At 42.7% G+C, this 25,620-nt stretch overlaps 2 protein-coding genes across 3 annotated transcripts in view; both read left to right on the top strand.

The window, feature by feature from the left end:
* Positions 1 to 2,820: 2,820 nt before the first annotated feature.
* Dscc1 (DNA replication and sister chromatid cohesion 1) lies at positions 2,821 to 16,202 on the top strand. Its single transcript, XM_034517129.2, has 9 exons — positions 2,821 to 3,207; positions 5,119 to 5,287; positions 7,394 to 7,528; positions 8,142 to 8,232; positions 8,930 to 9,068; positions 9,765 to 9,817; positions 10,519 to 10,673; positions 12,553 to 12,701; positions 16,032 to 16,202. The coding sequence occupies exons 1-9, from the start codon at positions 3,008 to 3,010 to the stop codon at positions 16,138 to 16,140; spliced, it is 1,200 nt and encodes a 399-aa protein (XP_034373020.1). The 5' UTR covers positions 2,821 to 3,007; the 3' UTR covers positions 16,141 to 16,202.
* Positions 16,203 to 19,725: 3,523 nt separating this feature from the next.
* Taf2 (TATA-box binding protein associated factor 2) overlaps positions 19,726 to 25,620 on the top strand; it is a 55,842-nt gene continuing 49,947 nt past the window's right edge. For both annotated transcript variants that reach the window (XM_076911359.1, XM_076911360.1), the window contains exons 1-4: positions 19,726 to 20,035; positions 20,451 to 20,504; positions 23,518 to 23,678; positions 24,858 to 24,976. In XM_076911359.1, the coding sequence (XP_076767474.1) occupies positions 19,955 to 20,035; positions 20,451 to 20,504; positions 23,518 to 23,678; positions 24,858 to 24,976 (415 nt within the window). In that variant the 5' untranslated portion in view covers positions 19,726 to 19,954. The remainder of the gene's footprint in view (positions 20,036 to 20,450; positions 20,505 to 23,517; positions 23,679 to 24,857; positions 24,977 to 25,620) is intronic.

The following is a 25,620-nucleotide window of genomic DNA, read 5'->3' as shown; positions in this document are numbered from 1 at the left end:
AGAGCCTATGACCTCCCTAACCAGGGGCTTCTTTTTCTTTCTTTTCTTTTCTTCCTTCCTCTTTTCACTCTTCTTTCTCTCTCTCTCCTTCCTTCCTTCCTTCCTTCCTTCCTTCCTTCCTTTCTTCTTTCCTTTCTTTCTTTTTCTTACCCTTAACAGGTTTACAGTACCAAACATAAATTCCCTCATGTGGAACAAGCTTCAATTCCAACCAGAGGGAGGGTGCTTATTCATAAAGACTTGCCACTATAGCACCAGGGCACACCTTTTGTCTAGTTGGTCGGTTAGTGTGGCACCCAGGGTCCATGCTTAATGACATTTCTCTTCCCCTAGCAGCCTGCATTGGCAGCCCTCTTTGGCAAGAACAATCATTTAATTTTAACAGAAGACCCCAAGTCCATCTTGCAGGGAGCAAAAGAACTTATAAGATGACTAATTTGGGTTGTCAACTTGGGGGGAATTCTGAATCATGCTGCAAACAAACCTCTGGGCATGTCAATGAGGGGGTTTCTAGATTAGGTCAACTGAGTTCAGAAGATCCATTCTAAATGTGGACAGTACTACCTCATGGGCTGGGCTCCTGCTGTGAAGAGAAAGAGGCAGGCTAAGCACAAGTGTCCCTTTCTCTTCCACTCCCTGACTTCGGGTGCAATGTGACCAGGGACTGCTTGCTCCTGCCACCATGCCTTCCCCTAAGAAGATAGACTGCATCCCCTTTGAATTTCAAGCCAAAATAAATGCTTCCCTGAGTTGCTTTTGTCAAGGTATTTTGGTTACAGTAATAAGAAACTCAAATTGGCCTCATTAAAGAGACAACGAAATTACTCAATTAGTGATGATAAGACTAAAATCTTAGCTGCCACTTAGTAAGCATTTCAGGCTTTCCTCACGTCAGCATGAGAGACTGAAGCTAGGAAAAATAAGCAAATTGCTGGATGCCACAAAACTCTGAAGGCAGTGAGGATTCCAAGCCTGATCTGTCGACTGGAGAATGTGCTTGATCTCTCTGTATGTCGGTGGTTTGAGTAGGAAGGGCCCCCATAGACTCATGTGTTTGGATGTTTTGTCCATAGAGAGCTGCACTCTTAGGAGGCGTGGCCTACTTGGAGGAAAGTGTGTCACTGTGTGTGTGTGTGGGGGGGTGGGGTGGGCTTTGAGGTCTCCTATGCTCAAGCAACACCTGTGTGACACACAGTCTCCTTCTGCTGCCTGTGGACCAAGATGTAGAACTCTTGGCTCTCCCAGCACCATGTTTCCCTGCACACAGCCACACTTCCTGCCATGATGATAAGGGACTGAACCTCTGAAACGCTAAGTTGTTCCCAGTTAGCACACTTGTTATGGCACATGTGTGGCAGTCAGAGGACAACTTTCAGGTGTTATTTTTCTCCTTCTATTGTAGGTTCTGAGATTTGAACTCAGGTCACCAGGCTTGGCAGTTTTAACACAGTTTCAATGGCTGGTTATCTTCCACACAATATTACCTTATCTAGGATTACTGTGTGTTTGTAGGTGTATGTGAAAGTATGTGTGCATGTGTGCCATGGGGCATGTGTACACGTCAGAGGACAACTTTTGGGAGTTGGGTCTCTCCTTTCCACTGTATCTTCTTGGGGACTGGTGGCAAGCACTTTTAACCTTGAGCCATCTCAGTGATCACCACTAATAAATCCTCGACACTTTTATAGTCAGTCTATTGCTCCATCATTTTTCTTATGCAATCTGATTTTTTTTTTTTTTTTTTTTTTTTTTGTGATGGGATCTATCTAGCCTTGGCTAGCTTGGAGCTCACTACGTAGACCAGAATGGCCTCAAGCTCAGAGATCTGCCCACCTCTGCCTCCTGATTGCTGGGACTAAACTACCCTGTCTGGTGGTTCAGTTGTTTCTTTTTTCTTTTCTTTTCTTTTTTTTTTTTTTTTTTTTTTTTAGACAATGTTTCTCTGCTTAGCCTTGGCTGTCCTGGAACTTGCACTACAGTCTAGGCTGGCCTCGAACTCAGAGATCCTCCCTTTGCCTCCCGAGGGCTGGAATTAAAGGTAAGGTGCTAGCACTACTTGGCTCATGTTGGTTTTTAACCTGATGGACTATGATCACCTTGGCCTCCCTATTTATTTGTTTGTTTTACAGGAAAAAGTGGGAAACCACCTTCAATGAAAGCAATGATTCCTCTTACTGTTTCAACTTTTATGGGTAGCCAGTCTGGGAGTCTGTCAGCGGCATCCCTTAGAGAGCTCGCACATCAGTTACAAGTGCATGGATATGAGTCTATGAATGAGTCTTCATCTTAAAACAGTTTTAGGTCACTGTAAACTTGGGTTAAGAGAACATCACGCCCTGCGGTGCTGAGTTAGGAGCATACCAGCCGGGCTGTTTCTGCGCATAGACGTCTCAAGTGTCACTTAGGACAAATGAAGTATTTAACGAACAGGAGGCAAGTTACCTCCCATCTAGGATGGTCTCCAAGCCCAAACAAAAGAGATACCGTCTGGACAATCTGCACAACACTGGTCAGGGCTATTTTGGAGCCACCATAGACCAAGTTGGATTCAGACTTTGCCATCTCAAGGCTGTGCCACCATGGCAAGTATCCTGCTCGCTTCTGCATGACGGGATCACTGGGTTGTGGTAACGGCTTAATGAAACTCTGCACACAAATAGCTCATCACAGGACCCACCGCAACAGGCGACCCAAAGGAGTTTTGGCGGGAAAGAAGGGGGCGGGCATAGGGCGGCGGAAGGGGTGGGTGCAAGTTCTGTGTTTGGCCCCGCGGGGGACACAGAATTGCTAACACGACCTTCCTGGAGTTCTCAGAAGGAAACCGTGCTCCCCTTCAGCAATCTGGAACTTGCACGCTGTGAGTCGAAGTGCCGAGGGACTCGTGAGTCCGGATGCTCTTTCTCCGGACACGCCCCGACCCGTCCCGGAAGTCGGCTCCAGCGGATTTGGCGCGCTTTTGAAGTCCCGGGAGTTCGGGTCGAGGACACGCCCCTCTCCGTGCTGCGGGATGTCGCCGCCGCAAGCTTCCCGGAGGACCCGCGAGGAAGTGGATGCGACACTGCAAGTCGCCAAGCTAAACGCCGCCGAGCTGCTGCCCACCGTGCACTGCCTGAGCTTCGGCCCCGGGACCGGCGGCGCGGCCAGCGGCGACTTCTGTCTGCTGGAGCTGGAACCAGCACTGTGTCAGCAGCTGGAGGCCGGGGACAGGTGAGCCGGGATGGTGGGGACCAGGAGCGCCGATTCCCCGTCCTCACAGAGGCCTCCTACCTGAGGCCTCCTACCTGCTGCGTGTAGCCCAGGACCTCCAATGAGGAACTGGTCCAGAGAGTTGCTTTGATTGGGCCGGTACAGGCCGGTGGGCGGATCCCCAGCTTGCTGTCATCTGCCAGGAGGAATGAATGACTCTGCTAGACTGCCTTGTTAGCACGACTCGGCTGAACTTGGAGACAAGTGCCGGCGGGAGAATGGCAAGAAGGAAGCTCCAGGGAGTTTTGGAGGGCTTAGTAGTGATGCCAAGAACTCTACAGAATACAAAAGATGAAAAATAGGGGCTGCCTGAAGAGTTCTATCTCAGAATATAGAGCCAGTATCTAGAGAGTTCCTGGCTTGCATTTGAGTTTCTTTTACTTGAACAGTAGGTGGGACAGACAGGCAAAAATTTAAAGCCTGATAGACTGCCGCGTGTGGCCCGGGGTTGGTTGGGGGTCACTTACTGAAGATCTGGAACTGTTTTTAATTCCGGTTCAAATACAAACTTGCTGCCAAGACCTTGAATTTTAAAACCTAGGCCTCTGGCTGGACTAGTCTGGGCTTAGAGGTAGAGTATTTACGTTGTAGGCTTCTAGCTGGATCCCCAGACCTAAAGGAGAAAAAGATGAAAAATAGGGGCTGCCTGAAGAGATGAGTCCTAGCTAGTACCTAGGCGGTGATGCACACACATTTAATCCCAGCACTTAGGAGGCAGAGGCAGGCCAGTCTCTTGATCTCTTCTCTTCCTTACCATGTCTTTAAGTGTATCTGAGAAGCAAAGTACCACTTTAGTCTGTTTTAGAAGACTTCTTTTATTTTTTACTTTTTAGTTTGTTTGGTGTTTTGATTTCATTGTTGTTTTATTTTTAGAAAGGATCTCAAGTAGAGCAGGCAGACCTCAGACCCACTGTGTACCATCTTACTGTGTAGCTGAGGATGGCCTTGAAACTTCTGATCCTCCTGCCTCCACCTCCTAATTGCTAGGTCATAAGTGAGTGTCACCATTGGCCCTTCAGCCGACTGAAAACCACAGCATCTTGACGGATTATCTTCTGATTTTTCTCAGCATATTTCTGGTGATCTTTGACCTTTGTTTCTCTTTGAATCTTTCTGGCCTGTATTTAGTTATTTTTCTTTAGTTAGGTTCCAGAAAGCTAGCTAGCTCTTATCTTTTTTTTTTTAAAAAAGAATTTTATACACACACACACACACACACACACACACACACAGTACCTGTCTTCAGAAGAGGGCATTAGATCTCATTGCTGGGACTTGAACTCAGGACCTCTGGTAGAGCAGTCAGTGCTCTTAACCACTGAGCCATGTCTCCAGCCCCCATGTCCCAGTATTTTATGGACTATCATTGTATCATAGGGGCCTGTATCAGTTTCTTTGCAGTTTTCACACACCTTGACCAAGGCAGCTTATAGAAGGAAAAGTGTATTTGGGCTTATGGTTCCGAAGAGGTAGAAGTCCATCCTGACGGAAAACATGGCAGCAAGTTGCAGGCATGCAGCGGGACGGGGAAGCTAAGAGCATGTCTTTTATGGCAAGCATGGATCTGAGAGACTGGACTGTAAGTGGGCAAGGCTCTTACTCTCAGAGCTCCTCCTCAGTGGCATACTTCCTCCAGCAAGGCTACACCTCCTAACCCCTCTTCAAATAGTGTTGCCGACTGGGGACCAAGTGTTCATATGCCTGACCCTGTGTTTGGCCGGTGTGTGTGTGGGGGTGTTCTCCTTCAAGGCACCACACTCCCAAGGCTTAACTTTAAATCTAGCAGCCAGAGGATTTGGGAGTTAAAATCTAAAGTGAGCTATCCACTAGAGTCTCAGTAAGCCATGTCTCTTCCCCCCCATTTGCCTGTAGTTTTGTGATCCGAGGAGATAAGGATGAACAGGCTGTACTGTGCAGTAAAGACAAAACCTACGACTTGAAGATAGCAGACACATCCAATATGCTGCTTTTCATCCCTGGTTGCAAAACTCCAGACCAGCTGAAGGGGGAGGAAACACAGAGTACCATCGTGCACACGGAGGTACCGCTTTGTCCTATACCTGAGGCTCAGAGTGGTGGTTTGTGTTCCAAGCTTGCCTTTGGTTAAAAACTTTTGGTATATGATATGTGTTGTCACGGGGAATCTAAAACTGTCTTTACTGGAGTTTGAAATTCCTTAGTATTCTTTTACTTTTGTTTTCTATTTCTACTTTTTCCCCCTCAGACACATCTGGTCTTTCTCTTAGTGTAGTAAGTTTATTAGGTAACTCATTCTTCTTCTTCTCCTTCTTCTTCTCCTTCTCCTTCTCCTTCTTCTTCTTCTTTAAATTTTAACTTATTTATTTTGTAAAAATTTTGTGTGTGTGTGTGTGTGTGTGTGTGGTGTCTTGCCTGCATGTATGTCTATGAACCATGTGCATACAGTGCCCTTGGAAGCCAGATCCCCTTGGAACTGGAGTTATAGATAATTGTTAGCTGCCACATGTGTGTGTGTGCCTGTTCGTGTGCGCGTGAGCGTGTACGTGTGTGTGTGTGTGTGTGTGTGTGTGTGTGTGTTGGGAATAGAACCTGGGTCCTCAGGAAGACAAACCACTTCTTTAAACCACTGAGTAACTCATTCCTAATGTTGTACCTTTTTTTAGTAAATTATACTGGAGATTGTGTCTTAGTTAGGATCTTACTGCTGTGAACAGACACCATGACCAAGGCAACTCTTATAAGGACAACATTTAAATGGAGCTGACATACATCTTCAGAGGTACAGCACATTATCATCATGGCAGGATGCATGGCAGCATCTAGGTAGGTATGGTGCAGGAGGAGCTGAGAGTTTTACATCTTCATCTGAAGGCTGCTACTAGACTACGGACTTCCAGGCAACCAGAGTGAGGGTCTTAAAGCCCATACATACCCAGTGACATACTTCCTCCAACAAGGCCACACCCACTCCAACAAGGCCACACCCACTCCAACAAGGCCACACCTCCAAATGGTGCCACTCCCTGGGCCAAGCATATTCAGACCACCATAATACATTTTGAAAAATGAATCCCTTCACCCCTAACTAGTATGTTTGTATTATTTATGAGATGGGGAAATGAAGAAACTTGAGGCTGGAAGGAAATGTGTTTCTTAGCTTTGAGGTTAGGTTAGTTCGTTAATATAGAGTCTTTAGAGAAAGCTGATGGTAGTTACCAAACAAGAGTCTTCCCTGTCTTGGGTGTCAGTCACACACACCTCAGTTGAAGCAAAGCCCATAATTCAGAATGAGTCAGGTTAGCTGTTTCCTTAAAAGCGGGATTGGAGAGAAAAGAAGGGAACTTCCTGGGAAGTTTTAGTGATTTATGAAGTATTAGGATAGCAGAACGCCCAGTAAATTTCATGTATATCTGTGGGGCGTGTGTGTGTGTGTGTGTGTGTGTGTATGAAACAATGTAGCCCAGGCTAGTCTTGAACTTGCTATATAGCTGAGGATGACCCTGAACTCCAAGCACTGGGATCTCAGGCATATATCCCCATACCTGGTTTATACAGTAGTGCTGAGTCAAACCTGGGGCTTTCTTGCATGCTGGGCAAGCACTCCACCACCGAGCTACCTTTCTAGCCTTTTGCTTTTGAGACCATCTTTCATTGTAGCCCTTATCCTTCTAAGGGTTAGGAGCCCACTTTGGATGGCTGTCTTTGTTTACTTGTTTTGTTTTTTTGAGACAGGGTCTCACTATGTACTTCTGGCTGGCCTGGAACTAGTGTATAGACCAAGCTGGCCTGGAATCGATAGAGAGCCATCTCCCTTTGTCTCCTGAGAGCTGAGGTTAAAAACATGTGCTGCTAAAAAGAAAATAAAAATAAAAATAAAAACATGTGCTGCCATGCCAAGCCCTGTTTTTTCCTTTTTGGATGGTTTTATTTATTTTTATTTTATGTGTATGGATGTTTGGCTTTCGCATATTCTATGTACCACTGTGCTTGGCACTTCTCTTATTGACTCTATATGTTCAGTTGTTCCCATCTGGTTGGTGGGGTTGTCATGGATGCCCGGGAAGGGTCCATGGCTGCTTTTTGTGTGTTCTTGAGCAAGGAGGGCTCTGTGGGAATGTTTTATCTTTGGAAAGGCCACTGAAGGCTTATGCTGCGTTGTGATTTCCAGATCTTTGGTTTCTCTAATAATTATTGGGAATTAAGAAGATGTAGACCTAAGTTAAAAAAGCTGAAGAAACTTCTAATGGAAAATACCTACGAAGGCCCTGACAGTCAGAAGGAAGAGGATGCAAGCCGCTCAAAAGTAAGAATTGTATTTCTTAGTTTCATTCAAAAATTCAAAATGTAATTAAATTTTCTAAAAAAATTTAAAATTTGGCAGGGAGGCAGGGACAGGGGAAAAGTTCTTCGCTCTGTAGACTTGGCTGGCTTGGAACTCGCAGCCATCCCCCTGCCTCTGCTTCTTTATGTGCTAGGATTGTAGGTATGTACCCTCATACCTTGTTATCATCGGTGGCAGTCTTACTTCTTTAAAACGTGTGTGATAAAACTTTCAAACATAAAGCAGTCTGGCTAGATAGAAAGTGGCATGCTGTCGATGCCATTTAAATGTGCTGGACGTCATGTGACCTCCGAAGGGAAGCAGGAGCCTGGCCTGCTGATATAGATACAGGCCGTTGTAATCCCAGTCTCACAATATTGCCTTAATTGGATTAGAATAGAGGCCAAAAAAAAAAAAAAAAAAAAAAGAAAAAAAGAAACGGAGCAGGGTGGGGCAGAGTTAGTACTTAGATGGGAAACCATGTGGTACTACTGTGTGCTTCAAGCTCCGATTAGTTATTCTCCAAAACTCAACAAGATTAAGAAAGTCATTGTTCTCAAATCATGAAAATGTGTCTCTGTTTTGTTTGTTTCAGTATACGACTGAAGATTTGCTTAATCAAATTCAGGCAAGTGAGGAAGAGATGATGGCTCAGCTACAAGTCCTAAATGCCTATGAGATTGGAGGTAGTGTAACTAGTACCATTCATAATGGTGGAACTGTATCGTAAGCAAGAGGGAGGCACTGGGTCCCTTCCCCATGGGGCATGCTTGTTTAATTAACTATGGGTGTGGCCTCGTGTTTGAATCCCATCACACACACACACACACACTCTCTCTCTCTCTCTCTCTCTCTCTCTCTCTCTCTCTCTCTCTCTAAATTCTACATATTAGAGAAAACATGATAACTTGTCTTTCCTGTCCAGGTCATTTCTCTTAACATATTGTTTTCCAATTCTCATCAAATGTCCTCATTCCTTTCTTTACTGCTGAAGAAAATTCCACTGTGTATATATGTAGGTTTTTTTTTTTTTTTAAGGAATGAGGAAAGCCATCTTGATTGCCAGTGGTTATTTTTCTTGTCCACACCTTGACAGAATTGTCACTTCTGTGGTGAACTGGACTTCTTTGTGCTGTGAGAATTAGTTGTTTTCACATAGCTGTGGTCAGAGTTATGATCAACAGCATCATACCACACAGATTACCTCAGGTCATCCCTCTCAGAGAGTCTCTTCCCAGGGGACTCTAGGTTGTATCTAGTTGACAATTAACAGTGACCACTGCAATGCTTTATGGGTAACAGGGTGTTACTGCTTTGTTTATTGATTATCTAATAACGTCATGTAAAATGTTCTTTGGTAAGTTTGACATTTGGAATTTGTAGGTTACTGGAGGATTCTTGAATTTGATTACGAGATCAAACTTCTGAATCATGTAACTCAGCTTGTGGACTCTGAATCTTGGTCTTTTAATAAAGTTCCTTTGACTGTGTGCCTGCAGGAACTTGGACCTTTGGAGCCAGAGTGAGTATCTCCATTATTTGTCACTGCAGATTTCTTTAAGACAGTGAACATTTTTTTTAAAGACACAGAAGTAAACTGAGTGCATAGCATTTACATTCTGATATTATAGAAAGATTTAAAAATGTTTATTTTTATTTTATGTGTATGAGGGTTTTTTTGCCTGCATGTATGCATGTGTACTGTGTACATACAGGCTGCCTGCACAGGTCAGAAGAGGACATCAGATCTCCTGGAACTGGAGTTAACTGATGGTTCTGAGCCACCAGGTGGATGTGGGGAACTGATCCAGGCTCCTCTGTAAAAATAGCAAGTGCTCTTAACCTCTGAGCTGCTCTGTAGCCCCAGGGGGAAAAGATCCAATAACTAGAAAGGATTTGGGACTTTTGGTCACTGCATCATCTTTTCTACTTTTTATTTTAGTCACTCAAAAAAAAAAAAAAAAAAACTTAATGGTTGTAATTTGAGCTTTTGTATACCAACAAATATATGACTATGTAATTCATACTAAGTTTTGTAGAACAGGCCTTGGCATGTAGCAGTTCCCAAAATATTTAAGTAAGTTCTTAAGTTTTATTTGTCATCAAAGGAATTTAATATTTTAAATCCTTAATCGGTATCTAAGTTTTTAGTGTGGCAGCGGTGTTTAAAATGTCTGTAAAATGCTCCTAAGTTCTCTTGTGTGTTCTACATTTTCAGGGAAATGATTGAACACTGTCTTAAATGCTACGGAAAGAAATATGTAGAAAAAGGTGAGGAGTGGAAAGTATCCTGGTGGATGTTCTTACTTGTGTGATAAACAAGGATGCTGGTGGTAATAAGACCCATGGGTCTGTGTGAGTGTAGCAGAGATCGTGATTCTCCAAAGCATCTTGTTGGGTTAAAGGAAGTGCTGGTATTGTATTGGATGATAAGTGTCTTAGTTACGGTTTTACTGCTGTGAACAGACACCATGACCAAGGTAGCTCTTATAAGGACAACACTTAATTGGGGCTGGCTTACAGCTTCAGAAGTTCGGTTCCATTATCATCAAGGTGGGAGCATGGCAGCATCCAGACAGGCATGGTGCATGGAGTAGCTGTAGAGCTTCTGCATCTTCATCTGAAGGCTGCTAGGAGTATACTGGCTCCCAGGCAGTGGATGAGGGTCTTAAAGCCCACACCTATTCCAACAGGACCACACCTTCTAATAGTGCCACTCCCTGGGCCAAGCATATACAAACCATAACAATAAGCCAGTGGCAGTGAGCATGGCTGAGCCAGGCCTGGTGACCTGAGCGTTAGCTCTGCTACAAGGTGAGAACAGACTCCTGAACATTGTCATGTGACCTCCACATTCATTGGGGGTACACGCAAGCCCATACATGTACATGAAGGTACACACAGACAGTAACTAAATGAATGCCATTTAACAGAAGAAGACTGTCTGACCCCATCTGTTACCACATCCTTAGATGAAGTCTATTTTGAACTGAACGCCGACAAAATATGCAGAGCGACCGCGGAGATGCTGCTGCAGAATGCCGTGAAGTTTAATCTTGCTGAGTTTCAGGAAGTGTGGCAGCAGAGTGTTCCCGAGGGAATGACAACTCGGCTTGATCAGCTCAAGGTAAGGTCCTTGGGGTGTGTGCCTGGGATTCTCCAGGAGATGCCTGACTAGGGGAGGTGGTTCTTGTCCTGGAGCTGAATTGGGAGCTACTTTATTTTCCTAGATACTCAATAGGGGTACAGTCTTTACTCCACCAGAGCCCTTTAACTCCCCCAGTACTTACAGAGAAATACTTTATATAGAATAGTATAGAAAAGTATCACTTAAACTTTTTTGAAGAAAACTTGAAATTTATTATGCATACACATTTCACTTTCTTTCTTCCTTTCTTTGTTTCTCTCCTCTCTTCTTCCTCTCCTTCCCTCCCCCACCCCTCATTTAATTATAAGGTAGAACTTTGTATGTTCTAGGCTAGCCTTGAACTCTCTATGTAGCCAGAGACAGCCTTAAACATCTGAGCTCCCTAGCTCCACCTCATGCACTGGGATCTTAGGCACGTGAAACTACTCCTGGTTTAAGTAGTGCTGGGGATCGAATGTAGGGCTTTGTGAATGTTACATATGCAGTTAGGGTTTATGAAGGAAGGGTGTGCAAACAGACTTAAGCACAGGTGGTAAGGGAAGGGGGGAAAGGGAACTATGGGAGAGTGTAACTAAAGAAAAGGATAGTTGCTGGGCTTCCACTGTAGCATAGTTGGTAGAGCACTCACCTAGTGCCCACAGAGTCCTGAGTTCTGATCCCAGCCACTCAAAAAATTAAGCATGGTGATGTACACCCATAACCCAGCATTTAGGGTAGTGGGCAGGGGATCAGAAGTTTAAAATCACCCTTGGCTATGCAGTAAGTGTATGTCAGCCTGGGCTAGAGAACACCTCGTCTAAAAAATAAGCAAACAAACCTCAAAGAATACTGGCCAGAGAAACAGATAATAGGGAGGAGGCATGAAATGGCTCAGTAGGGAAAAATGCTTGCCATCAAACCGTACAACCCGAGTTGAATCTTTAGGAATCACATGATGGACTCACTTAATTTGTCCTCTGATTTCTACATATATGCTGCTGTGTGCACATGTTCCTTCTTTCCTGCGCACACACACACACACACTAAAAAAATGTAAAAAACAAATGAACAAAACAGAAGTAGATATTGAGTGATGGGTAGTGACACTTGAGGCTTTGGCATCTCCTGCCACTCCTGACCACTTAGATATCTGGGTTGGACACTAGAATCTCAGTTACCTAGGTTTCCTGCCGCTCCGAGGCAGTGGGGATGACGGCCTGTATCCTCTGTGATTTGGATGTGTGGGTCTGGGGCTCAGAAGAGGTGTCTGAGTAAAAGGTGCAGATGTTACAGTCATGAGCAAGGGCACCACAGGCTCTGGGGTAAGATGAGGTTACCTAGGACAGGTGGAGAAACTGGTAAGAGGATCGGGAGGAGGTCTGGGAAACAACTACACATTAAATAAGAAAAGAAGATGGTGATGTCAGAGGTGCGGGGAGAAGGAAAGAGGAAAGAGAGATGGACATTAGCAAGAAAATAGGGCTGGGTGGGAGACTCCAAGAAGCCCAGGGAAGGGCTGGCTGCATTTGGCAGTGACTGGCCACTGGTGACATTTAGGACTAAATCTATCTGGGCAAGCAGACAGCAAATAAATCCCAGCTTAAAGGAACTCTTTATGAAACATGCTGTCTATAAGCCTCTGGATAGACTTTCTGTCAAGGTTCACATAGGTAGTATTTTAAATTCCTTAGGTTAAATGTAACGGAGAAGAAATATTTAAATATATTAATATTAAATATAATATTAAATTTATAATATAATATTATATAAATATTATATATTAAATATATATTAAATTAATATTAAATATATTAATATTAAATATAACATTTAATAGCCTTTTCCCCCCCTCTTTTCTCAAACTTCTTGTCTCTTGTAGGGTTTAGCACTGGTGGACAGAAACTCAAGACCAGAAATCATATTTTTGCTCAAAGTAGATGATTTGCCTGAGGGAACACAGGAACGTTTTAATAGTCTATTCTCTCTGAGAGAAAAGTGGACAGAAGAAGACATCGCTCCATATATCCAGTAAGTAACTTATTCAGGATAGGTTATGGCGGTGTTCTTTAAAATACCGCATAGGGTTTTAGGTGTATGACCTGAACAGAGCATTGTTGCATATTCCCTGAGGATACAGTGTCCCTGCATACATTATTAGGTGGCCCCCTCTATCATTGTCTGATACCTCATTCTGAAGGTGGAGTGTGTGTTATCTTTTCTGCTTAATGTTCCTTCCACAATCATCTCTTCCTCTCCTTCCTGCAAAATCACCATGTTCCTCGGGGAAGAGAAGATATAGCTTAATATAAATGTTCTTATTTTATTTTAGTTTTGAGACAGGGTCTCACCTGATAGCCCAGGTTAGCCTCAAACTCATTATGTAGGTTAAGCTGGTCTGCAATTCATCATCTTTCTGCCTCACTCTCTCCAATGCTGGGATTATAGGAATATCCACTACTACACTCTTAGAATTATTCTTTAATATCACAGTAGAGGCCAGATTCCAGAAGAGCAAGTTAGCCTTGATGTCTCAAGTCTGCCAACCCTTGAAATCCATTGACACCGCCATCACTGCTGTGGCATACCTTGCAGGCTGTCTCTCTTTTCTCTGCACAGTTTTTATTCTGCGCTCTCTCTAGCTCCTGCTTTGTACACGTTCTTCCTCACTTCTCTCTCCCTCTCCATGAAACCCAACATTCTGCTGATGCTATGACCGCCATCAGTAGCTGAAGTGTCTGGAGGAAAGTCTCCAAGGGGATCACCAGAATTATATAGAATTCATCCCAAGTCTGGCCTGTCACTCAATCTCATGAAACCTTTCTACCCTTATACCTTCATCAAGCCTTTTATTTTCAGATACCACTGATACTCCATTTTGTCTTCACCTCTAGCTTATGATGTCGTTCCTGGAGGAAATGGAAGCAATTAAACAGGAACCAGCTCCTTTCCCATTGCCAAGCCTTCAACCCCCTCATGTCTGCACCTTTTCCTTTCAGTCCTCCCTGTTCGGTGTATAAATTATACCTCCTATTTTTTGGGGTATATTTGTATTTATCTGTGTGAGTGAGTATGGGCACATGCTGTGAGGGTCAGGATGCCCAGGTACATGGAGGCCAGAAGAATCAGATGTCTTTCTCCATCACTCTGCCTGTTTCTCTGAGGCAGAGCCTTTTCATGAACTAGGACTTGTCTTGGCTAGGCTTGAAGCTAGCAAGTGTTATGGGGTTTGTGACCCCTAGGAAAAGACCACAGACTCAAATCCAATTATAATTAAAAGATTTATTGATTAGCTGCTTGGAGGACGAACAATCTCTGAGCCAAATTTGAGATTGCCATGTAGGAGGGGACTGGGAAAAGACTTTTAAAGATCTTCAATATCTATGCGAGAAAGTAAAAACCTGTTCAGTTCTGTTCTGCCAAGTTAAGCGAATCAAGACAACTCAAAACAATCTTTGAGTATCTACATTAGCAAGTTACAGAAACAAAAAAGTAGTTAGTCATCTAACAAGTAGGTAGTCATGGCTGTATGTTTTGGGTGGGAGTCACTGAGTCAGGGTTACTGGGAACTTACCTTCTAGGGACTGGAGTCAGAGACAGTTAGTGTATACCAAGATGGGCACATAGCATAACATGTGTTCTTTAGCCATAACACAAGCTCTGTCCTATCTAAGGTAGGGCTATAGTTGGTTAGGGTTGGGGTTGGGGTTGGGGTTGGGGTTGGGGTTAGGGTTGGGGTTAGGGTTAGGGTTAGGGTTGGGGTTAGGGTTCCTGTATCTGCCTCTCTTGGAGCTAGGATGTTTCGAAACAATTGGTTTGATACCATCAGTTCTGGGATTTAAATTCCAGTCTTCATGATTGTAGAGCAAGTACTCTTAACCACTGAGCCATCTCTCCAGTTCCATTGCCCTTCTTCTTGAGCCCAGTCTTCCCTTTGCATTAGATTCATCTCTTCTGGCCTTTTCTAAGACTTAGCCAAGTTATCTCTTTTCTCCTGTCCTGGGTTATCCTCAGGACACATATTCTATAGTGTCTCCCAGACTGCAATGCAACCCCATGTTCTTTTTCTCTCCATCGTAAGAAAGAAAATTCCTGATTGAGCTAGGCAAGTTCCCTATCACTGAGCTCTGTCTTCAGCCCGACTTAACAGATTTGTTTATTTGTGCAAGCAGGAGAAGAGTGTGCCATGGCTCACATGTAGAATCAGACGACAACTTTCAATAGCTGGTTCTTTCTTTTTACAATGTTCAATCCCAGGGGTTGAACTCAGGCCATCAGGTTTGGTGGTAATGCCTTTATCTGCTGAACCATCTCACCCTTAACCTTTTAAATCAATTAGTCAGTCAATCTAATCTATCTATCTATCTATCTATCTATCTATCTATCTATCTATCTATCTTCCTTCAATTCTTCTTTCTTTCTTCCCTCTCCCTCTCTTCCTCCCTCCCTCCCTCTCTCTTCCTTTCCCTCTCCCTTTCTATTTTGAGACAGGTTCTTACTAGGTTACTTGGGTAGGCCTGGAACTCACTCATATTTCAGGTAGGACCTCAATTCTTTCTGCCTCAGACTCCCAACAGGCTAAGATTACAGACTTACAAATCTGTGCCACAAGGCCCAGCTACATCCTCTCTTGTTCATGTGTTTCTGGGTACCTTCCTCCAGGCCTGAATAAATGAAGTGATTTACTTATTCTAGCTTCACAGTTGATGTTTTCCATGACCTACCAATGGTTAAACCTTAAAAAGTAACGACATAATGAGTCCTCCATGTTCTCACCACCTGGCCTCCATAGTCAGCTCATTGCCTTCACTGTTTAAAGCTCAGGTCATATGCTTTGACTATTTTAAAAACACTACTTGCTTGCTTTGCTTTTACACTTAAATCACAAGCCCTTTTGTGTACCTTACGGGCCTCTTTGCTCTGACTGTCTCTGTGTTATCTGCTCCCTCCTGAATGGCAGACAATCTAGACAAGCTCATACTTGGCAGCCTAGGATACAGGTTCTTTGACTGTAGGCTCCTCCATATCACATTGCTTCTATTTGTAATGTAAAGGTTACATGATATAATGGAAATGATATGGGACTTTGCATGGTGGCCAAGTTTGACCCTCATTTTCTACCTAGTTTTGTTGCCTCATTTCTAATACAGAGTTAAATAACCCGTTATACCTATTCTTGTGAAGGTTTAATGAGATAACTGACACATGGAATCTGCCTACTTCAGTTAAGATTTAGAAGCAGTTGCCACTGTTCTCATGTATTAGAAAGATGGTGTTAGCAGGTAGTAATAAAGTGAGCTGCATTGTGTCATATTATGTTCCCACAAATGCTCACGACATTCATTTACTTTTACTCCACAGAGATTTGTGCGGAGAGAAGCAAACTATAGGTGCCCTGCTTACTAAATATTCTCGGTCTTCAATGCAAAATGGCGTGAAAGTTTATAATTCAAGGAGACTCATTTCTTAAAAGAACGACATACTGAATTGCTTTATAAAGTTGCTGGATACAATAAAAAAGATTCTTTTGCATATTTTTATCCTGGACATCTTTAAAAATTAAAATTTCCTTATGATTATCGGATATGTACATGATGTGTGTGTGCATGGGTACATATACCACACAGGCATGTACACATCAAAGAACTTGCTGCTCAACCATCTTGCTGGCATTACTTGGCTTTTAAAAACCAATTCTTTGAATACCCTTTTCTCCTCTTCAACATCCTGTAACTACCCACCCCCTTTTTTTATTTCTTAAGTGCAATAGGATATTTCCATATCCTTCAGGTTACATTTGTAAAATGCTCTATATACAAGGACCAAAAAAAAAAAAAAAAAAAAAAAGCCAGAAGGGGGCAGCGGGGGTGGCACATGCCTTTAATCCCAGCACTTAGAAGGCAGAGACAGATCTCTAAGTTTAAGGCCCGTCTGGTCTACAGATCAAGTTTCAGGACAGCCAGCACTATACAGAGACAGCCTATCTTGAAAAAAGTCTGTATTTATTATATTGTGAAGTCTGTAAGAATTCTATATGAAGAAAGTTCTGTTTTTCATATATAAAATTCCATATCTTTATGATTTGGTGTCCTAGTTATGAATACATTTAAAAAGTTTCCTGAAGAACTATTAGTAATAGTCTCATTCAGAGCTTTATTTTGTTAAAAGCTGTATGTGTGTATCACACACACACACACACACACACACAAAATCTACATACATGTATATGTACTACACACACACACATACACACACACACACACACACGATTTATTAAAGTAGCTTACAGGCTGTGGTCCAGTTAGTCCAACAATGGCTGTCTACCAATGGAAAGTCCAGGAATTCAGTAGTTGTTCAGTCTATGAGGTGGTGTGTCTGAGCTGGTCTTCAGTATCCTCCAGAATCCCAAAGAAGTAGGCTCTAATGCCTGTGAAGAAATGAACTTGCCAGCGAAAGCGAGAGAGAACAAACAGGTAAAGAGCAAAACAAAAGCTTCCTTTTTTCCTGTGTTTTTTATATTGGTTGCTACCAGGCATGTCCCAGATTAAAGGTGGATGCTCCCACGTCAAAATATCCAGATTAATGGGGGGTTTCCCACTTCAAACATTTAATTAAGAAAAATATCTCATAGGTGTACTAAGCTGCTTAGATTTTAGTTAATTCCAGATGCAATCAAGGTGACAACCAAGAATAGCCATCACCAGCGGGAATCTGTGTATCAGTTGTTTACATTGCTGAAATGGGCTCAGCACTGGCCTCTGCTTACCTGATTATGCACTACTGATGAAATGGGCTTAATCCTGCATCCTATGTGAATACTAAAGGAGCAGTACTCCCCTGCATGGGTAAAACTCACTAGTGAACTATATAAATCATTTCTAGTTTTGCAATTCCTTCTTTCTGTTCACTGGTTGCCCCCACTCTCAACGAGGAACTATGCTCTGCAAAGTCCTGGCACTCTGTCTTGTGTGCCCCATCTATGGCTTTCCCCAGTCCGTACATAGAAGAAATCACTGATGACTCACCAGACCCAACCAGTGAAGACCTACTAGATTCAACTATTGACCTACTAGACTCAACCAGTGGCCGATGGGAATCAATTGGGTTCACGCTAATAGTTGGCCTAGAGTAGTGGTTCCCAACCTTCCTAACGTTGCAACCCATTAACCCAGTTCCTCATGTTGTGATGACCCCAACCATAAAATTATTTTCAGTCCTACTTCATAACTGTAATTTTGCTACTGTTATGAACTGTAATATAATTTTTAAAAGATTTATTTATTTAATGAGAGTACACTGTAGCTATCTTCAGACACCCCAGAAGAGGGCATCAGATCACATTATAGATGGTTGTGAGCCACCATGTGGTTGCTGGGAATTGAACTTAAGACCTCTAGAAGAGCCGGGCAGTGGTGGCTCACGCCTTTAATCCCAGCACTTGGGAGGCAGAGGCAGGTGGATTTCTGAGTTTGAGGCCAGCCTGGTCTACAGGGTGAGTTCCAGGACAGCCAGCGCTACACAGAGAAACCCTGTCTCAAAAAACCAAAAAACAAACAAACAAACAAACAAACAAAAAACCTCTAGAAGAGCAGTCAGTGCTCTTAACCACTGAGACATCTCTCCAGCCCATAACATAAATTTCTGATGTGCACATCTGTAAATCTTAAGTGACCTTGTGAAAGGTCTTTGACCCCCTAAAGGTCACTGATCCACAAATTGAGAGCCACTGGCCTAGGGATTGACACCAACAGCGATTCAACCAGACCACAGACCAAATGTATATATATCACAAAAACACAGACTTTTGTGTCCTGTACTGATGTTGAGACAATTGCATCCACTAGTGAGAACTACAGATGGTTATATTATTTTCCAGCTTCCTGAGCAAAGATTTCTGAGCTGACCCGCACATCCATGGAAAAAAAGCAAGTTTACATCACTGTATCTTTAAAACAGCAGTTTCCACTAGGTGTGATTATCACTGTACTTGGAACAAGCCTACTGGTACCCTTGTGGGTATTATATAATTGTAGAAAATGATAAGTCTAAGGATGCTCCTAGCAACTGAGAACACATGAGGAAGAGATTGTGTAAGCCATGTATGAGCTCTGCCTTTACTTTCTGTGGGTTAAATAAATAAATAAATAAATGCTCATCGACAAAAATAATTTCTAGTTTCGGAATGTTTAATAAGGTTATGGGTTTATTTTCCTAATTGGTTTTGTTTAGGCCGAAGTTCAAATTAATTTAAAATCAGGTAATGACCTTGTGCGAGTAAGAAGGATGAGTGGAGTTAAATCTGTGCAAGTGGAAAAAATGTTAATGGACAATCCTTAATTAACAGAATTAGCAGATCTTGGTTTGCGTCTTTGACCCTCAAGAAAAGGAAATGCACACACAAAGGCTTCAAAATGTCGTTTAGTAAAGTTTTCAGTATTTATGGGTGTGATTTGATTTTGTTTTGGTTTTTTTTGAGACAGGGTTTCTCTGTATAGCCCTGGCTGCCCTGGAACTCACTCTGTAGACCAGGCTGGCCTCGAACTCCGAAATCTGCCTCCCAAGTGCTGGGATTAAAGGCGTGCGCCACCACTGCCCGTTTTTTTTGTGATTTGATTTATATCTGTTAATTCATAAGATAAATACTGAGGCCTTGAGACTTCGGGGCTTGAGAGTTCCCTGCGGTCTAATTACACATTTGGAGTTTAAATCACAGGGTCCAAATGGGTGAGTTTGCTCTTGACACAGCAATGGTTCCCGGACCATTACGAGCTGCTACCCCTCGCCCCTTACCGCGGTTACACCTGTCTTCCACACTTACACGAGCACGATTCACCTAACACTTAACGTCCCTCCCTTCCTTCCTTCCCGATCTTCCCTTCTCCCAGTAAATTTTTCCTCTGCTCTCCTAAATTTTAGAAACGGTTTAGAGACAAACGAGAACAACAGAAGTCAAGCACAAAACCTTTACTTTATCGCGCAAGTCCCGCCCACTGACGCCCGGACAAGACTTCCGGGTTCTGCCTCCGCGGCAGCTCCACTTCCTCTGACGTCACCGGTCAGAGGTGACCGGCAAGATGTCGGCAGGCGGCCGCTGCGGTGCCTTTGAGCTCCTGTAGAGCAGTTCATCTGTGTGACAGGGACCCGGCGTAGGCGGCTGAGAGTGGTCCGGCAGGGGACACGAGGCGGAGGACGAGTGGCTGGGCGCTCGGGGTGCACAGGCCGCTACCAGGAATGCGCTGCAGTCCCCCGAGCACCTTGAAAGGCGAGCCCCGCAGGAGCTCTTCATGCCGCCCACCGGCTTAGAGTCCGCCAGGATGAACAGGAAGAAAGACAAGGGCTTCGAAAGCCCACGGCCGTACAAATTATAAGTACCTTCCCCCTACTCCGTTTCTCGCCCCTCTTTGATTGTGTTTTCATTGATTCTGTGAGTGACTCGATGAGCCTTGGAAACTAGTGGGAAATTAGAGCCCACTCCAGGGGACGTGATGTTTGTAGGGGACATGAAAATGTTTTGACTAACAGTATTGTTATTTGCCCCTCTCCCCCACGGGCTCATAAGCTTTTCTTAAAGTACCAATATATTTTTGTCAAGACAAACCTTTTCATGGCTGTTGCTAGATTTAAAATAAGTAAAATGAGTAAGATTACTTATTTTTGTAGAATTAGAAGTCAAACGTGCTGTGTGGTTTTTGAGCTGCTTAGAACATAGTCCCTATTTGTACTTGGACAGAGTTATGCTTTCGTATAATAATAGTAGTTTCTTTCTCTTTTATATATACAACCCATCAGGTCGTCTGTATCAACAACATAAACTTCCAGAGAAAATCTGTTGTGGTAAGATCATTCCCGGTCATCCTCATAAACAGTTTTAAGTCAGCCTTTCACAGTTCTTAGGGATTCTATAGTCTTCCAGATTATATATGGTGCCTTAGAGTAAGAAATTAGAGTTCAAGTCTGTTTGATTATCATATCCTTTTGCTATACATGCCGTCTCCGTTCCCACCGCCTCCCCTTTCCTGTTTAAAATGTTGAATGTGTTAAGTATGTTGTAGACTAGGAAGTCTTTATAATCAAGGACCTTCACACTGTGCATTAGACAAGACCAAGCCTGTAGTCATTGCAGTCTTAAACTCAACTGCTCATTTATGGAATTTCTTTGCTATTTATCTCGAGTTTGGGGGGACAGAACATGTTAGGTGGATTATGTAGATAATGTGAAAGAATTAGGGAGAATTTTTAATATAAGATTTTCCTCCAGCACTATAGGAAACTTGTGATGTAGCTCTCAGCGAAGCTTAGCTTTATTAGAGTCAACATGATTGAATTATAGTGAATGTTAGTTGAATCGCTCTTGTCTGTAAGACATTCCTTAGGGTGTATGCATATTAACTCATTGACTTCACTGTAAATGTCTTGAGGTAGATAAGGTTTCAGTCCCAGCTTTATAAATGAGGGAGCTGAGTGTATACAGGTAAAGGGATAGTGGGTAAATAAAAGTATTGGTAGAAGAACAAAGCTACTGCCTGCATGTAGTCTAGCAGAAGAACCTCTGGTGGACAGTGCTCACATTTTTGCGCTGCCGTTACTTTCTGTAATCCACAAGAGATGTATGGTTGCTTGGATTTAGTATCCTGGAATAGAGAATTGAGCAATCCACCTTTTCCACTACAGTAGCCCTTGCTTCACTGAACAGAGACCTATTTTACAACATGTATTATATTATAGGGCCAAACAAGTAAACATTAGTCCTAATAGACTTGATCTATAATTTAATTACATTGACCTCCAAATGCTAGCATCAAACTGGCTATCCTTTTGCTTCAGCCTTCTAAGTGCTGATGTTACAAGTCTATCAGAATCACTTTTTTCTTTTTCTCTTTTTTCCCCTTCCCTGGCCCCCAGACATTCTCACTATGCAGCTTTTGCTGTCCCATAACTCACTATGTAGATCAGGCTGGTCTTGAACTCACAGAGATCTGCATGCCTCAGCCTCTGAGCACCAGAATTAAAAGTGTGTGCCACCACTCCCAGCACCAAGTTCATTTGGTTCTACTTGCTGGTTTTCTACTATTAATCTAAATTCATTTATGTAGGGTGCTCATTGAGTGATTGGCAGAGTAGCCTGAGACAAGTTGGGGCCTGGCATAGTGTAACTCAGCTTTAATCCCAACTCAGAGGCAGAGGCAGAGGCAGACATCTGAGTTTGAGGCCAACTGGATCTGCATGGAGACTTCCAGCCTAGCTAAGACTCTGTAGAGGGAGGGATCTATGTATTTTGGGCTTCCTGCTACACTGGCTTGTGGTTTGCAACTTTTCTCTTTCCAGCAGAGGATTTTGCTACGTAGGCAAGGCTAACTTCAAACTTGTGGCCATCTCCTGCCTTCACTTCTCAAGTCCAAATGTTACAAGCATGTGTCACCACCAGTTTAATTTGCACTTTTTTTTTTTTTTTTTTTTTTTTTTTTTTCCGAGACAGGGTTTCTCTGTATAGCCCCGGCTGTCCTGGAACTCACTCTGTAGACCAGGCTGGCCTCGAACTCAGAAATCCGCCTGCCTCTGCCTCCCAAGTGCTGGGATTAAAGGCGTGCGCCACCACCGCCCGGCTAATTTGCACTTTTAAATACAAATCTTTTCTTCATAATATTTTGGGCTTTGCTCTTTCTGACCTAATAAGCCGTTGATCACACTAACGGTTTGATTTAAGACTCTGTGTCTCTTATTTCAGAATTGGGAGCATAGTGGCCATAGAATTGCATGGCTTTTGAGGGGTTGGTATAAAGGTTATACAGAAAATACTTATGAACTTTATAGAAAGCCCTTTGCCCAGAGGATTAGAGATTAGTAGAAACAGATAGGTCTAGGTCTAGTTAGCATTTTATTAACTTTATTATTTATTGTATAAAAACTAACCTTGAAATACTTTAGGGCATTTGGATAAAATGTTTCAAGTAGCACTTTTTTCCTCAGAGTTGGTATCAGGATTAGAGAGTGCCTAAGAAGGTAGAATGGTACCTGACATGTGACAATAGCCGCTATATCTAGTCCTCTATGCTGTTTGACTCCTGTTGGAATCTGAAAACGTCATATTCACCATATAGCATCTGAAGCATTTTATGCCCTCCCATGGTTCATATGTCAGTCAAGCTTATGAAAACCCTGGGCCTGCATTCCGTAGTTCACTTGTCTTTCCCATTTGAGTTAACTAACGCAGGATATTAGTAAGAGTATTTAGCTGTCAGTTGTAGTAGACAATTTCTTTAGATGGACAGCACATGGAGAGAACATGGTAGAAGTGTATTTGACATGGGACTACTTGGCAGGAAATCACTCAGTATTTGCAAGAACTGCTGCTCCTGCCTGCCTCTGTTCTCTCTTGCAGCACTTGCTGCTCTGTGTTTCCTCATTTATCTCCCGTGAGGAGACGCACACTTGTTAGCTTCAGTATTGTAGTTTTTAAAGCCCAAGTTCTTTGTACTGTCAGATTGTTTGACTTCATCTTCCTGATTGTGACTTTTTCCTCCCTCTACCAGTTTCTGGTCATCTAGCCTATTATGGTTGCAGTCTACCTAGAAATTCTTGTATTTGAGACTAGTAGATGCTTTCACTTGTCCAGTCAACAATGGCTTACTTACCACAAATTGCACAGATAAAGGAAGGCTCGTAAAGACTAGATAAATTGTACTCGGTCTGTCACTGGTACAATTAATATTTAAAATTAACATTCTTGGAGAACACTTCTGTGTACATGGCTATTTGGGATTTTATTTTTAGAGATGGCATATATAATTAGTAATTTAAAACTATGTTCTCACATTCTAGCATTTATAATGGTTGTTTATTTTTACAGGGATTTGTGGAGCTGACTATATTTCCTACAGTTGCAAACTTGAATAGAATCAAGTTGAACAGTAAACAGTGTAGAATATACCGAGTCAGGATCAATGACTTGGAGGCTGCTTTTATTTATAATGATCCAACCTTAGAAGTTTGTCACAGTGAATCAAAACAGTAAGTTGTTCATGTTAAGTTGGTGTTTCTAAGTCATTCTGTCATTGTTTTTAGAGATTGGGTTAATGTTTTTCAACAAAGTTTTTTATTCTTATTATAATAGGGCTATATGTTGCATAATTTCTGTTGCTTTTACTGTCCTGCAAATTTCGCTCAAGAGTTTCCCCACCTTTGTCCAACATAGTAAGTTATTACATTTCCTTGCTTCATACTACAGCTTTAAAGAAGTATTATCTGGGAATTTTCAGTACATTTATTTTTGTTAAATTATCTTAACCATGTTTCTGTTTTAATGTTCTTATATGTGTTTACTTCATAAGTACCAAGAAATTATTTCAGTGAATTGGATGGTCACCATCATCTTCCGACCAGAGACACTGTAAAATTCTCTATTAAATGGTTTCACTATTTGAAAGTATCATATGAAATACAACATCCACTGTCAACTCTATTGGAGGACATTTTAAATAGCCTTGATAGCACTAGCTCATATTACTTCTGTGATTCTCAGTGTTTTATAGTGGGATGCCAAGCGCAGTTACAAACTCCAAGGAGGACAGTATTGTAACTAGCCTAGGACATGTCATATTGCTTTGAAGAGTGATCCCAGAGAAGCAGCATCAGTATTAGTCAGGAACTGTTTAGTTCTGCAGATCTCAAGTAATAGCCCCAGAGGCACTGAGTCTGACAGGGTAGTGTCCCGCCCTGGTAAGCTTCTCGGGGGTTCTCAAAGGGTCGAGGTTGATGTCCACTACTAGACAAGCAGTGATCTGGTCATCCCAGAGTTAATGAAGCATGTGAACATAGTTATCAGTTTAATAGTTTTTTTTAGCTATTGCCTTCCATTCTTTCTTCTTTCTTTCCCTTCCTCCACTCCTTCCTTCCTTCCTTTCTTCCTTCCTTCCTTCCCAGTTTGAGCCCAGGCTGTCCTTGAACTCAGAGAGATCCTCCTGCCTCTGCCTCCAGAGTCCTGGGATCAAAGGCACGCACCACCATGTCCATCACATTAATACTTTGTAACATGGTGAATAGTATCAGGATTAAAGTTGGCTAAAAAAGTATTCTTATGAATTGTTAAAGAAGACATAATACTTAGAAATAACTGATGTCATTGATATTTAGGAAGATCTGTGAAATGTGTGGCTTGCTATTATTACAAGTTGGCTTTTATCTCCCCAGGAGAAACCTCAATTATTTTTCCAATGCCTATGCAGCTGCAGTCAGCGCTGTGGACCCTGATGCGGGGAATGGAGAACTGTGCATTAAGGTTCCCTCAGAGCTCTGGAAGCATGTGGATGGTAAAGCCCCAGGAATGTATTACTGTACAGTGAAAAAAATTTGCTAAATTTATAGGCCAGAAAGCTAACTGTAAAGTAACCAGTACAAATATGAGGAAGGAGTTGGAAAAAATTCTTTTCTTCTTTAGGGTTCTGGATTAATGTGAATGTGTTAGCCATGGGCTGTTACAAAATGACCCAGGTTCACTGTTTTCTTAGTGCAAGAAAACCACTTTGTAGATGCTAGGAATGTTCTCTGTCAAAGGAGCTATGCCATCAGCTCCTTTCTTTTCCTTCCTTCCTTCCTTCCTTCCTTCCTTCCTTCCTTCCTTTCTTTCTTTCTTTCTTTCTTTCCTTCTTTTTTTTCTTTTGTTTTCTGGCTGTCCTAGAACTCACTCCTCGATCTGTAGACCAGGCTGGCCTTGAACTGAGAGACCCATCTGCCTCAGTCTCTTGAGTCCTTGAACTAAAGGCATTTGCCACCACACACGGCTGTTTTGTCTTTTTAATGAAAGGTACTTTAAAAATTGTGTGGATAGATCCCTTTGGAATGGTAGCATTTTTGCGGCATTAACAGTCCTCGCTTTTCCATGTTACAGAATAGCATTCTCAGTCCCACAGTAAGGTCACTGAGCTACTTTGTGGTTGAGCACATGATAGTGTGT

The sequence above is a fragment of the Arvicanthis niloticus genome, chromosome 13, assembly GCF_011762505.2.
Source record: "Arvicanthis niloticus isolate mArvNil1 chromosome 13, mArvNil1.pat.X, whole genome shotgun sequence".
NCBI lineage: Eukaryota > Metazoa > Chordata > Mammalia > Rodentia > Muridae > Arvicanthis > Arvicanthis niloticus.
The sequence above is the reverse complement of the archived record's forward strand: the minus strand, read 5'-3'. Positions and strand labels throughout refer to the sequence as shown.

Excerpts from the sequence above, each read along its gene's own strand:
- Dscc1 (XM_034517129.2), top strand. The coding sequence starts at position 3,008 with ATGTCGCCGCCGCAAGCTTCCCGGAGGACCCGCGAGGAAGTGGATGCG. Across the intron at positions 7,529-8,141 it reads AGGATGCAAGCCGCTCAAAA|TATACGACTGAAGATTTGCT; the intron begins GTAAGAATTGTA and ends TGTTTGTTTCAG. Across the intron at positions 9,818-10,518 it reads AAAGAAATATGTAGAAAAAG|ATGAAGTCTATTTTGAACTG; the intron begins GTGAGGAGTGGA and ends CCACATCCTTAG.